Genomic DNA, 14319 nt, shown 5'->3' with positions numbered 1-14319 from the left:
GTTCTGTGAATTCCACAGTTGTCCTACATTGTAGAAATTGATTGGGATGGCATGCTGAGTGGTATACCGCTGAAGTGAAATTCAAAGAGGATGACTTTTAAAAGGGCTGAGAGTTAAACTGTTTTACACAAAATTCTACCAATTTGTCACTAATTCATTTTGGGTTCTAACTAATTTTTTGTTCTATTTTTTGGAGGGGGAGGGGCGTGTAAATTGTGGCTCACAAATTCATACACGTTGTTATCTGCAAGTTTTATTTTTTAATCAGAGATCTTGCAGAAATCATAATGAACTACTTTGAAGCTGTTGTCTTGATTTTCCAGTTACTGAATTGATTGATAGTCTAATGATATATTCTTCCAGAATCCTAAGGTCACAAGTTCCAGCACTTACATTGAACTGTGAAAAGCATAAATCCTTAGTATTGATAAGGTCTATTGCTGCAGATGTTCCAGAACAAGTCAGCTTGAAATAGGGCACTTACTTTTAACAAATAACTTGTCGTTGCAGTCCCCAGTGTCTTTAAAGTTTTCTTTAACCTTCCCTTCCTTATGCTCTCTTCCTGCTAGAAGCAAAAACGTGGTAAGAAATTAGAGAGTGAAGTTTGAGACGTCTGGAGGGTCCTAAAGTAGTGGAAAGAGAGTGAATGTGGAACTGTTTTGTAAACCTGAATAACAGGGTTACACAGCCTGCATGCTGGAAAGTTTACCTGCAAAGGGGTTGAGTTGTTTGAGGCTTTTAAAAAGATAATATCCATGCAATGGTGGCCATGTATTTATCCTCCTGGAACCTTGATAGAGCTTATCCTTTTATTCCTTTGGATTGCTTCAACATAATGAGCTTTTTTGACTGAAGTGCACTTCTAAAGTATAGATCATGAGGAAAGAATCACCTGTTCCACCTGTGGGGCAAACTTGCAATGCCCATTTAATGCCTGAAGACTGCATTTTAGTTCTAACTTCCCTCTGTTCAGAGCAAGATTATATGTTCTTTTCTAATACTGACACCCATTTGTAGGTGCCCTTTTTCCCAATCATATTGTAATTGATGAATACTAAATGAAGAGATTAGAACATAAAGTGTCATGCTGTTGCCACTATGTATAGTGCCAAGCTTTCTCTCTATTCAGTTTCCCATTCTCAAAGCAATAAGTTTTTTTCAGAAATTACTTAAATATTGCACCAGCTAAAGATTGCAAGCTGAAGTTTAAATTCTGAAGTTTTTACAAATGCTTGCAAAGGCTGAGTTTTGAGCAGCAAGTCTCCTACATGTCAAAATGTGATGTTTGTCTGAACCTTGGCAAAGGTCGCAATCCTAGATGCTTGATTTGTTCTGCATTTATTTCATGTGAGACTTGCTGCAGATTTTACCCCTTTGGGAAACAGACCGTGGGACTGAGTAAACATTTAATGTCCAGGGGGCACATAGAATAGCAGTAACGCTGATTGCCCCTGCTTAAAAACAGGTTGGACAAGGGAAAGTAAAAAAAGAAGAGTACAAGAAGCAGGACTAAAATGTCTGCAGCATTTCTCCAGCTTCCACCATTTTAGTTCAAGGATGTCCTGAAGCAAAATTTGTATTTTAGTATTCAGCAGCCATTTATTGTCCCAATGCTTTCTATACCCACGTAAAGTTAAGCATTCACATGATTTCTGGAAAGGACTTTCGCAGCTTAACTACACACTTTGTGAATAACTTGTTTTCTATGTTCGTTTTGGAAATGGTTTCTGCTACTTCATTTAATGTTAATATGTTAATGCTAATAAATATGCACAGTTTACCTTCTTTATACTATTTATGCTTTGGCATTGTCTGTCATAATCGCCTCCCATTCTTTGGCACTCCATCAGTAGTAGTTTCTTTTCAGGTTACTTTCCTCATTTGCAAACTACAAGAAGGTGATAACCATTAGAAATCATCTGTAGTTTCTAGATCTGTTAAGCTGTGAAAGTAATAGCTCTATGTTACCTACATCCATAGGCACAGTTGAATGTGAATGACCTAACTTAAAGTAGTGGCCCAGCTCGGAAAAATGGATGTGGAAGTAGTAACCAATTAACATCTCAGGTAGTTTGGAAAATGTTCTCTCCTAGAGTGTTTATAAGATAGGATAGCCTGGGATTTTTTGTTAAGAACCCACTGTTTTTGTTGATCCATCATTAAGGTCACCACTCAAGCACATGATGTTGTGGTACCTGCAGTCATTACCAAATCCAGTAAAAAACAAGGACTAAAAAGGCATTTTCAATCTAGTTACAATATACAAAGCTATGGGGTATTTTATTTGACCCTATTGTTGAAGAATACTCTGTGCTTTCTAGGTAAACTCATTTCACCGGTGCCTATCCCTCTTACTTTTCTCCTTTCAGTGTTGCTATAAGCATCCGGTTTATAAGCAGAATTCAGAAAGTCACTTTATCAGTTATGCTTCCAAGGAATTGTATCTAATTATTGACTGTTTGCCAGAGAGGGGAATGAACCAAAACAGCCTTACTTGCCAGGTCCCAACCTAATAATCAAATCCTGTTTTGCTAACTGATCGTAAGTTTCCATTTAGTGAGAAGATAGTTGGTATCTTTGCTGAAAGCAAAGTGGAAAATCAGTGTCTTCCAAAAATTATCTAAAAAGCTCATGAGGTAACAACACATCTTTGAATTGCTGGTCTGAATGAGGGCAACCAAAGCTCTTCCAACAGAAAAAGTTTGTGTCGTTTTCCCTTTGTCTTTCAGGCTGTTCCAAGTGAATGGCTTTCTCACTTAGCTTGTTGACCTGTTGCACAGAAGAGTCCCAGGCTTCAGTATTGTGGAGTCTCACTGATCCACTAGTTTTTTAACATGTGCATATTGGGATTTACACCTTTCTGAGTTGCACTTATCTGTCTTCTCTATTACAAATGGCAAAAAGACAGGAAAACAGAATCAGTTTTTACCAACAGGGTTTTCTTCAGCTGTATAGCCATTGTTACTAGGAGTATGTATTCAGCGATGGTAGGGAGCTCTTTACATTTGCTTTTACTCTAGATTTTGTAGCAAGAATTGTTTTCCCTGAAATTTCTAATAAAATGTTTTCCTGGCATAAATTAGGTCTTGAAGATAAGTCTGATTGAAAATGTAGCCATTTGCATGTTGTTTTTTTTTAAAATAATTATTTTTTTAGAGTTCAAGAATGCATGAAGCAAACTAGTTACGTTACTAACATCTGAGGACGGAAGGAGAACACCTGTCCATCCTGTATGTGGCAGCGTAGGTTAGATTAAGGGTGTACCCATTTACCTGGGGGGTGCAGTTCAGCTTTTCTGGATAATTGCTTTCGCATAAGAGCCTGATTGGTGGTTTTTTTTCTGTGCTGGCACCATGAGCTTGTGCGCATAACTGTTTTGGTGAGGAGCCAAGGTGAAAAAAAAATTTTTCTTTTCAACCTAACAGGTATGGTTCAGAGTTTCCTTAGAAAACTATTAAATGTTGCTTCATATAGGGTGAGATATTTAAGTTGAATCAAAGTGCAGTGCTACCGTGAGCACTTCATAAGGAAAGCAAAGGAAATTAATTAATTATCTCACAAAAATTTGTGCAGTTTTCCGGCCTCTAGGCTGCATTAGACTTGAGCATTCACCTAAAACCTGATATGAAGATTAGGACTCAGTAAGGTTTGTTTATGCACAAGCCACGATAATCACTGTTGTCATATTGACTAAACCTGGTGGTAAGGACCTTTGTCTCTCCCAGTAAGTGATAACTACGGCACAGAACAGTCTTCATCTTCACGTATGGAAAATACAAAGTGGACACATTTCCCACTTCTAAGCATGTGGGAAATATTTTAAATAATTCAGTTTGAAAATGTTTAAATCTAAAATTTAAAAGCTGCTTCTTATTGCTGGAAAGGGATAATTTGTATCCTTTCATTGCCCTAGTCAAAATTTTTAAGGCAATATCCACGCTGAATGCAGATTTTGTGGGTTGATAATTTTCTTTGTTGGAGTCAGCAAGATATTTTCTGCACTGGCTAAAATGAAATTGGTAGTTTTTCATGAGTTTCTGAAAAGATTCATAAAATCCTTAGTAGTATCTCTTTGTCTATAAAGCATATGTCTTTACTAAAAGTAATTGAAATTATTATTAGTTAATAGAACACTCTTTAAAACCATAGGGAAAAAATACTTTAATGGTCATTAAAGTCATTGTTTTGACTACATTGGCAAATAGTTGAATAAGTTATGTTGGATAGTTTGCTGACAGCATTTCAGAAGAACGTAAGATATTTTAAGATTTCACATTTATCTTCCTTATAAAGTTGCTTCAGACTTTCGTAGTTAGTAACGTGACAGATTAATGCCTGCCTCTGTACTCTCCTTAAATTGTTCTCATACACATGCACCTGTAATTAATTCTTTAGATTTCAGACAATCAAGAGAGTTTTCAGGTAGCATATAAAAATTGATTTGCTTACATAGGATATCTCATACCTGCATGTAGGAGTCCCTTAAAAAGAAGAAAGAATATACTTTTCAGAAATTGATCTTACATCTCTGCATTTCATTGTGAGAACAGGATTCTGTACTTCAGCTTTTGTACATCTTTTCTGCTTCTAAGGTGTCACTCTAGCAGACCAAAAGCAATATCATTCAGATGCAGACAACTTGTAATTTCACTTGACATTTCACCTGGATTTGGATGGGAAGGTTTACTCTCTTGTTTCTCCTCTTGACCTAATGTGTGATGGGACACTGCTCTTTTTTAAATAAAACTGTGTCCTGAGTAGTCAAGGCTGCAGCTTGGTCTTTTGGTATGAAATTCTCAGGATGCTTTCTACCTGATCATACCAACAAACACCTCAGTGTTAATTTATAAGTACCTAAAAGATCAGTGTTATTTTTGAAATTGTTATGCTTTGTGGTAATTTTCATGGCAATTGTTATGCCCATCTGCTGTGGTTTCTAGTAGAAGCACTTTCCATTCAGTCTCTGTCAATTTCAATACTCCATTTTCAGTTTTCTTGTAGGAAGTCGTGTCATTACCTCTTGCAGAAAGTCTAGCCTTTTATGTAGAGCTTCATTCCCTTGGGCTGTCCTCTGAGACCTGCAGGGTAAAGTAATTGTTATTGAAGCAAAGGGGATAGAGTTGGGCCCCGTGTGTGGCACTGAGTCAGCTTTCGTTGGGGAAAAAAAAGTTGTAACAGAGCTGACCTGCTTTTTGGCACATTTAAATTGTGCATGCCATGCTTGAATGGAACCCAACAAAAAGTTTAGTGTCAAAATGAGATACAGGGGGAATAGATCATTAAAGAAGTGCCAAACAGCTGCAAAAGTGCAATTTTGCTGAATGCTGTTTCCCATGAGATCTTTTTCTGATGTCTGAGAAGTTGCTCTATTTACATCCTCCACTGATGTTGTCACTAGACGTTTTGGAGTATGGGTCAAGGCAGTCAGAATGGGTTTTCAATTTCTAAAATTTTTGGGAGAAATGAGTTTTAATCCTTTCTTCCCCAAATATGGCTGTCTTAATACATAGCCTTAAATCTTGGTTCTGCAAACAAAAATTTAATTGACGTATGTTTTGTTTTCTGGACTTCTTTTAACTAGTCTTATTTGTGTCAGTTTGAAGCAAGGCAGTAATGACAGGCATTCTATAGGTTATCCATTAAGCATGCAGAACTCCACTTCATGGAGTTTTGTTTCCACACCAGCTGCGTTTGCCTGAACTGCACTTCAGCCAAATTCCGTACCATAAATGAGATTCTCAGTCTTTTCAGATTCTTATCTAAGCATTTTTTTATACTAGAGTTAATCTTTAATTCTTCTGAAATCCATTCGTTAGTCCTTCTCTTGTTCTTTTTAATCTTTTTGTTTGTGTTGATATTAGTTAATTTGCTACCTTCTAACATTATTTTTAGTTGAAAAATTTACTGAAGGGAGAGCCTAGCAGTCAGATGTTAATTTTGACTTTTTATACTTCTTTTTTTTTAAAGCACATTGTTTAAAGTTAGATGGTCTTTTTATTCTTCCTGCTTTGTGTGATGTTACAAAATCAGTGCTTGTATTGTCAGGCTGTTAGTCTGTTTGATAGCTTTTAATAAGCAATATTTCACTTAAGTTTTCCTTCTTTTAGTTTTCTTTCTTTTAAACAAGAGATAAAGTTCTATGGTAATAGCAGGCCCAATAAGATCCTGAGGTAATGATATAGTATGGATATAAAAATAAATGAATTGATTCTTAATTATTGGTATTTTATTTATGACTTCAGATTAGTCTAAAACTTTTAAGTGGAAATTCTGTTCACAATCATTTGTAATCCATAATCCAAATAAAAATTGTTTTGAACTTTCTTTGTTCTCATTAACCAAGCACCGAGAGCAAGGGAGACAACTCATACCATATTTAAATTTGGAATTAGAAATGCTGATTCTATAATGTATAATAAATACATTACAACTTTGATGAGAAGTCTTCCACTAGTTTGCATATGCTGATCTGTATGTTTCTTGTTATATGTTTCTACGATAACAGAATCGAGAACAACTGAAGCTTGAGTAGCCTTTGAGTTTCATAAATTAATTTAAAAAAAAAGGTTTATTTTAATTTTTGAGATTCCTTAAAGGTTATGTAATTTGTCAATGTTAACTATTTTTCATTTTAAATAAAGTACTCCTGAAGACTGGAGTCTTAAAGTCTTGTGAGTTTATAGCCAGTAATGCACACAAAATCTGGTTTAAAGCATCTTTAGCACTGTGCACCTTAAAATTACTGGTTCTAGAAGTGGTATACAGAACAAGGAAATGATTGCTTTTTTGAAAGTACTCAGAGGGAATACTAGAAAAAATTGGTTTTACTGTTGTTATCTGGGAGGCTGTCTCTAATGTCAAGTGTTCTCAGTCTTTTTAAAGATTAATCTGGAAAAAAGAAAGCACAGCTTAAATTTTGCTGTTTTGCTCTGCAGTTCACTGGTTTGCAGTTTATAAACAGCATCAAATTAGTATGTCACATTTTTGCTCTCAGTTCAGTTTCTCAGCTTCACCTGTAGCTTAAGCCAGAAGTTTTTATGCATACATCTTTGAACAGGTCAAAATAACTTTCTCCCTTATGCCTGTTTTAAAATAAAACTCATCTGTTAATTTCACTTAAAACAAAACATATTTTTCTATATGTTCTCTTTTATCTATTTATGTGCTTATATCTGTGTATATTCAGGGTATTGCAGCATTGGTTGCATAGCAGTTGGCTATGTACATACATGTGTTTGTGGTGCTCCTGTCTTCTGGCCTTGTTTTTCAAGTTGGAGAGGCAGACAAAATGGCCATGTATGCAATGATCAGAGTCTTCAAAGTCTGATTTTCTTCTAAATAAACAAGGATCTAAAATTTGAAATACTTTGCTCCTTTATCAGATGATGAAATGTTTACTTTCCTGAATTTTTCAGAATTTTCACATTTTCTTTGAATTCAAGGACAGTTGAAGTGCTCATAGGAATTTTCTAGATGAGGATACCGCTTTAAATATATAAACACCCATAAAAAAATCCCTAGAACTACTTAGGCTAAAATAACCTGTGCATTGAAAGTTACATTTAACAATGGGACTTGGGCGTTCTTGCAAATTTGTGCTTAGTCTGTCACCTTTGGCATAAAAGCATCCTTTCTTCATACCAACCTCATGAATATATTTTTATCCTGTGAATTGCATCCAGTTATCCAGGAAAATTGTGCCTGTTTTCAGGAAGCTGCCTGTGTCTTGACTTAGTGTTGGAGCATGGCTCTCCTCTCACACTGAAGACATTTTTGGCATGGAAAATACTCCTACCATTATAATTTGCTTCTGCCATATCAGTAGCAAGTGATGTAGAACTTTGAATAATAGTGAAATCCTTTGTAAAATAAGTCATTTTGTAGAGTAAAAGGAAAGGGAAGAGGTCAGTGGAAAAAGCCATTCAGCTGCCTGATTAATTTGTCTTTTTCTTTGATTAACACACAGGAACTAATTACATTTTCAGCTCTTAAAATTGACAGCCCTATGTAAGTTTTAGCTATTGTTAACTTGCATGGTGTTCTGTCTTTAGGGAGAATTTGTGAACACTGAAGTGCAGACTGATTGAGGTTGGAATGGCCCTATGAATGTCATTGGTCCAAGCCCCCTGCTTAGTCATGTTTCAAATTAGTATTTTTCAGTCTCACTATTGATGTGGCCTCCTTGTTTAAGTCTTCTCCCTACTTACTTTCCTGTAATACTTACCTGTCTGAAGAGACTTTAACTTCTAAAAAGTTGCAGCAATGTTGACTCCTAACATATTTGGGGACTACTACATCTGGCCTTTCTGAATGGAAGTGATTTGTGTGTATTTTTGAAACATTTGTATTTATAATGAAGTCAAATTTTTGTTGTTGCATGGTTTGCATGTCACTGTCACCAACCCATTCAAAATCAGAAGGGCTTACTTAAACGCAGATCCTGCAGATGTGTAGGAATGTCAAATTTTATGCTATAAAAATTAATCAGGAGGGTTGCTGAAGTATCTTATTGCTACGTATACTTAAACCCTATGTGTACATCTTACTGCTGTGTGTGCTTAAAAACACAGGAAAACATTCCTCCCTAGGAGAGGAAGAGAATTCTGCAGAACTAGATGTGCCTTGTCTGAAGTTCTGTCAACAGACTTTTGATCATGAAAGTTTCTAGAGCTACAGATACAATTCTGTCTGTAACATACAAGTAAGAATCTAAATTGAAGTTCTGAACTCTTTTGGATATGTGTTTGTGACCAGATTCTATGCCCATTCCCCATGGAAACTATCTAATAAGTGAAACTTCAGTATTGTGGAAAACAGATCTGTGACTCAATATGTGTCTGACTTGAGGTCTGTAAATTCATATATAAATGAGTGCATTGCAATGGCATGTGTAAAACCCCGAAGTATTTGCCTTCTTCTAAATGGCATTTAGAATGAATATTTTGCACACTCGTTATCAGGGGTTCCGTGTCACCCACTGGAGTGAATGAGAGACATGTGAGCTGACCCTGAGTCTTTGCTAGGGAGCTGGGATGTACTGGCAGGAGTGTGTGCCTATGGATGCATAAATGCTACCTTCCACATCAGTAATGAATGGTTTATAGCTGATAAATTGCTTCCTTCTGGACTGAAAAAAAAATCTCGATGACTTAGAAAAAAATTCTTGCCATGTCTGAAAATAAAAGCTTGTGAATGGAATACATTTTTCCTAGACTGAAAATTTTTGAACTCTTTAAGCAAGAGAACAAATGAAATAGCTGAGTTGAGCAGCAAGGAATTGATAACTGCTGTTTCCGATATCTCTGTGGACTTAGTGTAGGTCTGGAGATGTAGAATGAAGCTGTATAGGTTTGTGGCTGTACTAATTTTGTGGTAGCAGAGGTAAAGGGAAGAAGGTAAGCAATCATTTCTATGCATTCTAGTGCAGTGATACCTTTAAATATAATGTGGGAATTACTTAAAGGGACACAAGATTTTTTTTTTTCTGTGAGACTGGAGACACAGCTTGTTATGACGCATTGATGTAATCCTTGTTTATGAGTCACAGGCTCAGCCCACTGACTTTTTTAAACATATGTCTAATTTTTAGCATGTGGGCAGTTGCTGTATGAAGACTCTCAGAAAGTTTTATATAGGGTGTGAGATACAGCCACATTCTTGCTTGGTATTGTTTGTGAAGAGCTGCAGCATTTTAGTCATGATAAATATGGATGAAACATTTTAAAAGTGGCATCAGAGCTAACAGTGGCAGACTTACAGGCCTATGTGAATACGCTTTTGGGATTAGCACCATAGTACATACAACATTTTGGATATTCTTTCTGATGCGATGGTGTTAATTTGCCTCTGCTGTTTTTTACATTTCACACATGAAATAACTTGCTTGAATTCAGCTATGTTATCTTTTATTCTGAAAAGCAGTAGTGTGAGAACAAGGAAAGGAAAGCAGTAAAAATTTTTGTGAATGCCTGTTTGTAGTACTAAGTTTATTTTTGCCTGTACCACAGACTTACATTCAAAGGACCAATTTTGTATTACCTGTAATATGTTCTTACAGTGGAAACTTGCTACAGGTCATTTCAGAAGGGAGAAGTATAACTTACAAAATGTGATTAACCAGTTGTAAAGAAGACCAATAATCTCAATAGCGTTGCACTAGGGTAGATATAAAGTTACTGGTACTGCCAAATCATTTGTACTGTGTTGTGCTGCTAACTTTATTATCAGTTAGATCAATATTGCACAGTTGGGACATTCTTCCACTGTATACATGAAAACAATTATATTTTCCCAGCTATATTGTAATCAGATTATTAACTTTCAGATGCCTGTAAGTTTATAGTGTTTCTTTTGTTTCTGCTAAATTAATTTTTTTTTTCTAGAGTAGAATGGAAGGATTAGTAACTTGACTCATTTTGAAAGCACGAACATTTACCTGAAACTGTGTAGTGATTCTTTGTAAACAGAAGTTTGACTTGCACTGAGTCTTGTATTTAAAGTACAGTGAAAAATGGTGTCAGCTGCTCGCTGTAATACTGCATGTTTGAAAACACCTTATCAAAACATTCTCAAACTTGGGTGCAATATCATTTGCTTCTCTTCAATGCTATTAATATTTAAGACTTTAGAAGGAAAACAAAATCCCATGTTAGGCTTCTAATGTGTAAGTACTGAGACTGAAATTTGGCCTGGCTTCCAACCTTTGTTTGATTTCTCTGATTAATAAAATGTAGAACTTCTCTAATGAATTTGGGTGTATGCTATTTGGGACTTATATATAGCCCGCCTGGCACTGATGATTTATTTTACTTTTTAAAGGCCATGATTAAAAGTTTTATGGATGTCTACCAACTTGCAAGTTCCAGAATTGATATGTTAGTGAGAGAAACAGCACCTCATCAGCTTCAAATACCAGTCCAAAAGTGCAGGCTCCAAACAGCTTGTCTTCATGAAAGTGAGAACTCACAGTTGGTAAGTCTGCTTTTCAAGTAGTTTCTGTCATTTGGATGTGGTTTCCTAAGCCTGCATCTCTCTGCATGCTGCATTGTTTCTATAGGGAAATACAGTAATATTTCATTATAAACATATTAAAGTAATAAAAATAGTGTCAACAGAAATCTTTGAAGACTTTTCTAGGAGAGAAAGGGGGTGGTAGAAGTTAACACAACTATTAATTTTACTACTGTATCTTCTTCCAGGAGCTGTTCATTGCTGCTGTCACTGGAAAGTTATACATTGTGCTTTGTTTGGTTTTGGCATTAGAGTAAACGGTTGAATTTTGAATTTTCAGGATTTGACCATCTAAAGATATAGCACCATATTAAGACAGAATATTATTAAGTCTGCATGTAAATGAATTGTGTATTATGAGACATGATTTTTTTTCCAGACAATTATTGTTACGAATAATAATACTCACTAAATTTGCAAAGTTAAAATCAAATTTAAAAAATAATTTCTAGTGTAAAATGTTCTTGCCCACAAAGATACTTGGACTTTTTTAAGGCTAATAAGGTGGTTCTTCAGATCTGAGATCTCCCTCTAGGGGCATTATTTAATGCAGATGTATTTATGTCACACAGGCAGGGGTCTGGACCTGTAACCTGTCATAAATATGTAGCAAAGTATGTCTAGAATGCAACTTACATACACTTAGATGTATTTCTCCACTTTTCTTAACTTTTTCACATCAGCAAAGGACCATAAAGACTAGGAGGATTGTTAATCTTTCTTTTTGAAACAGAAGATTCAAGAAGATGAAAGAAGAAAGCCATCGCTAGTGCAATTCACATAAACACAATGGCAAATGGGTATTCAAAAGCTGTGGCTTTAGTTGCTTCCAACAGAATTGCATTAATTTCTTATCCTGCTTCTAAATTAGATCAGTACAATGGAAAATTAGTGCGAACAGAAAATATATTATCAATGTTGAATTTCAATTTTAATGTCTTGAGATGATGATGGTCATTGAAGGAAACTGTGTGACTGCACAACCTTGCTAAGAAATTAAATGGAATTTCTTCACTGAAATTGCTTCTTTTCTCCTCCAACCAGGCTTTTTTTTTATTTCTACTAGCTTTATATGTGTCCTGCTGAGTCCATGCCCACTTCAGTTGGGTTCCTCCTTTGCCTGTTATGATTGTTTTTGTTGTTTAAATCAGGATGACCACTTGTGTACTGAGGAGTGGGAAGTCTGCCAAACTTTCTTCAGTGAGGTTTGCTTTCATTTAGATTGAGAGAGTTCTTTCAGCAAAGATTATGCTAGTCCTGTTTATGAAAGGCTACGCAGTGGCTTGACATGTTATAGTGGAAAAAAACAAAAAAAAATTGCCCTCCTAGCTTTCCAGTGCCTGTGATTAATTGCCGTGCTGTTAAAGTAATTTGTGTCTGCCTACAGTATCAGTGTAAAAGATGATACTTTTTACATTCTAGTTTTATCTGTGGGCCCAAAAATCTGCTGGTTTTTTGTGCAGTCTTCTGGGGAGAATAGTTCTTCATTTAGAAGCAGTTTATTTTGTACCTAAGCATAAACGTTAGTAACAAGTGTTTTAAAATTTTAATGTAAAGGCAAAAAATTCAGAAAGATAGATTCTCAAGTTTCCATGAAAAAAAGGAAAAGAAAGTTGTGGTATATTTTATAGTATGTGGGGTTTCTGTAAAGCTTGTCCCTAGTATTTGAAAAAGTTGCATCAAGCATGTCTTTTAATAACTTCAGGCATCACAGCTGTTCTGCTCTGATTTTGAGGAATAAGTTTCACACTATATTTCTTTCTGTATTTGAAAAACATAACAGATTTTTATGCTTGATTATTTTAAATGAAAAGGAGTAATGACTTTTCTTTAGCATCTGGTTTCAGAATTGTGCACACTTTATTGGTTTCAATTCACTGTGTTGAATCAGATATCCAGTTCTAGTAACATTGAAGGCAAAACTTTTCACGTAGGGGGCAAACACAGCACTTGCACTATATTAACTGCAGGTCATCATATGATGTATGCTTTTGGTCCTAGAACAGTAACTTACTGCTCAGCACTGAAACACATTTTTTGAAAGTCTTTCAAGTGTATACCATGTACGGACTATCACCTTTTAAGGCTGAGTTATACCTCACTATGTTGTGGTTGTCTCTTGATGTCTTGTATGCTAGTTGTGTTGGGTTCTTGCCTTTGCAACAACCCATTGCATCCAAGTTTAGGCCATTCGTCAGTACTGAGTTTTCCCATGTTCAGATGGTATTGCATTTCTAATTGACCTTCTTGTACTGAAATTTGCTAACTATGTTGCCTTTCTTTCTATTCACACCACTTTTTTCCCCTTCTGTTGCTTTGTGTTATGCTGATAATTGTAAAAGCAAATGATGCAACATCAAAAAATGATGCAACATCAGTGATGGACTCTTCATACTTTATCTAAGACTCTGAGTTGATGTCTCCATACTCTAGTCTGCTTCTAGTTCAACCATTTTCCTTCTAGACAAAAGTGACAAAATCCTGAGATTGCTGTATGTGCTCTTGCTAATGCCAACAGAGAGGAACAGAAAGGGGTATGATTATGATGGATAGAGGTGAAATGAATGCTGGAAACACTCCTTACAAACAAGAATAATCATGTGGGTTGAAGGGGAGTCAAGAGCAGAAGGTATCTGTGCTCTTCATTAGTGTCCAGCTATCTCTGTGCCATTTTTTCCTCATGTTTCCCTTTACGTGTCTCTGCCTTTATACTTTCTTAGGATTTTCATTAGGAAAGCTTAATGTGCCGAAAATATGGCTTTAGTAGAAGTACTTCATTGATAGTAAGTAACTGTACACGTGATCTGCATGTAAGCAGAGAAGATACCAGTTAAACCGTCCTTGTATTTCTTTTTTCCTGTGTATTTCTTCTTCAGCTGCATCTAGTAATACAAACACCATGATCTGGACTGTGCTCTAAAGTTTTCTACTAAATGAGCACTTGCCAGTTACTTTAGCAGTACTGGATTCTGCTGCTTTGAACCATTTTACTTCTTCAGATGCATTAGTTTATTACTATACTTGCACTTCGGCTCAGAGTAGCAGTAATAAGTAGGCTTTGAACTGAGAGCTTTTAAGTGCTATACTGTGCAGTAGTATAGTGATAAGCAATTATTTTGTGAGTACTGTGGGGCAACATGTGGCACTATATTAGTCACAAGGCAAGCACATGAATCGATGGTGTCTGTACTGCGGAAGAGTTTGTTGCTACAAGCTCAGTGTTGTGGGGAGTGGATGCAGTGACAATGTATTTTCTGGCGAGACATGACACATATAAGGAACAGGCAATTCAGTTAATTATAAAATTTC

At 35.9% G+C, this 14319-nt stretch overlaps 1 protein-coding gene across 2 annotated transcripts in view; it reads left to right on the top strand.

Moving 5' to 3' along the window:
- CCDC171 (coiled-coil domain containing 171) overlaps positions 1-14319 on the top strand; it is a 148404-nt gene that overhangs the window by 118239 nt on the left and 15846 nt on the right. For both annotated transcript variants that reach the window (XM_069879831.1, XM_069879832.1), the window contains one exon: positions 10819-10971. In XM_069879831.1, coding sequence (XP_069735932.1) covers positions 10819-10971 — 153 coding nt within the window. The remainder of the gene's footprint in view (positions 1-10818; positions 10972-14319) is intronic.

The sequence above is a fragment of the Phaenicophaeus curvirostris genome, chromosome Z (genome assembly GCF_032191515.1).
Source record: "Phaenicophaeus curvirostris isolate KB17595 chromosome Z, BPBGC_Pcur_1.0, whole genome shotgun sequence".
Lineage (NCBI taxonomy): Eukaryota > Metazoa > Chordata > Aves > Cuculiformes > Cuculidae > Phaenicophaeus > Phaenicophaeus curvirostris.
Note: the sequence above shows the minus strand (reverse complement) of the source record. Positions and strands in the feature narration are given on the sequence as shown.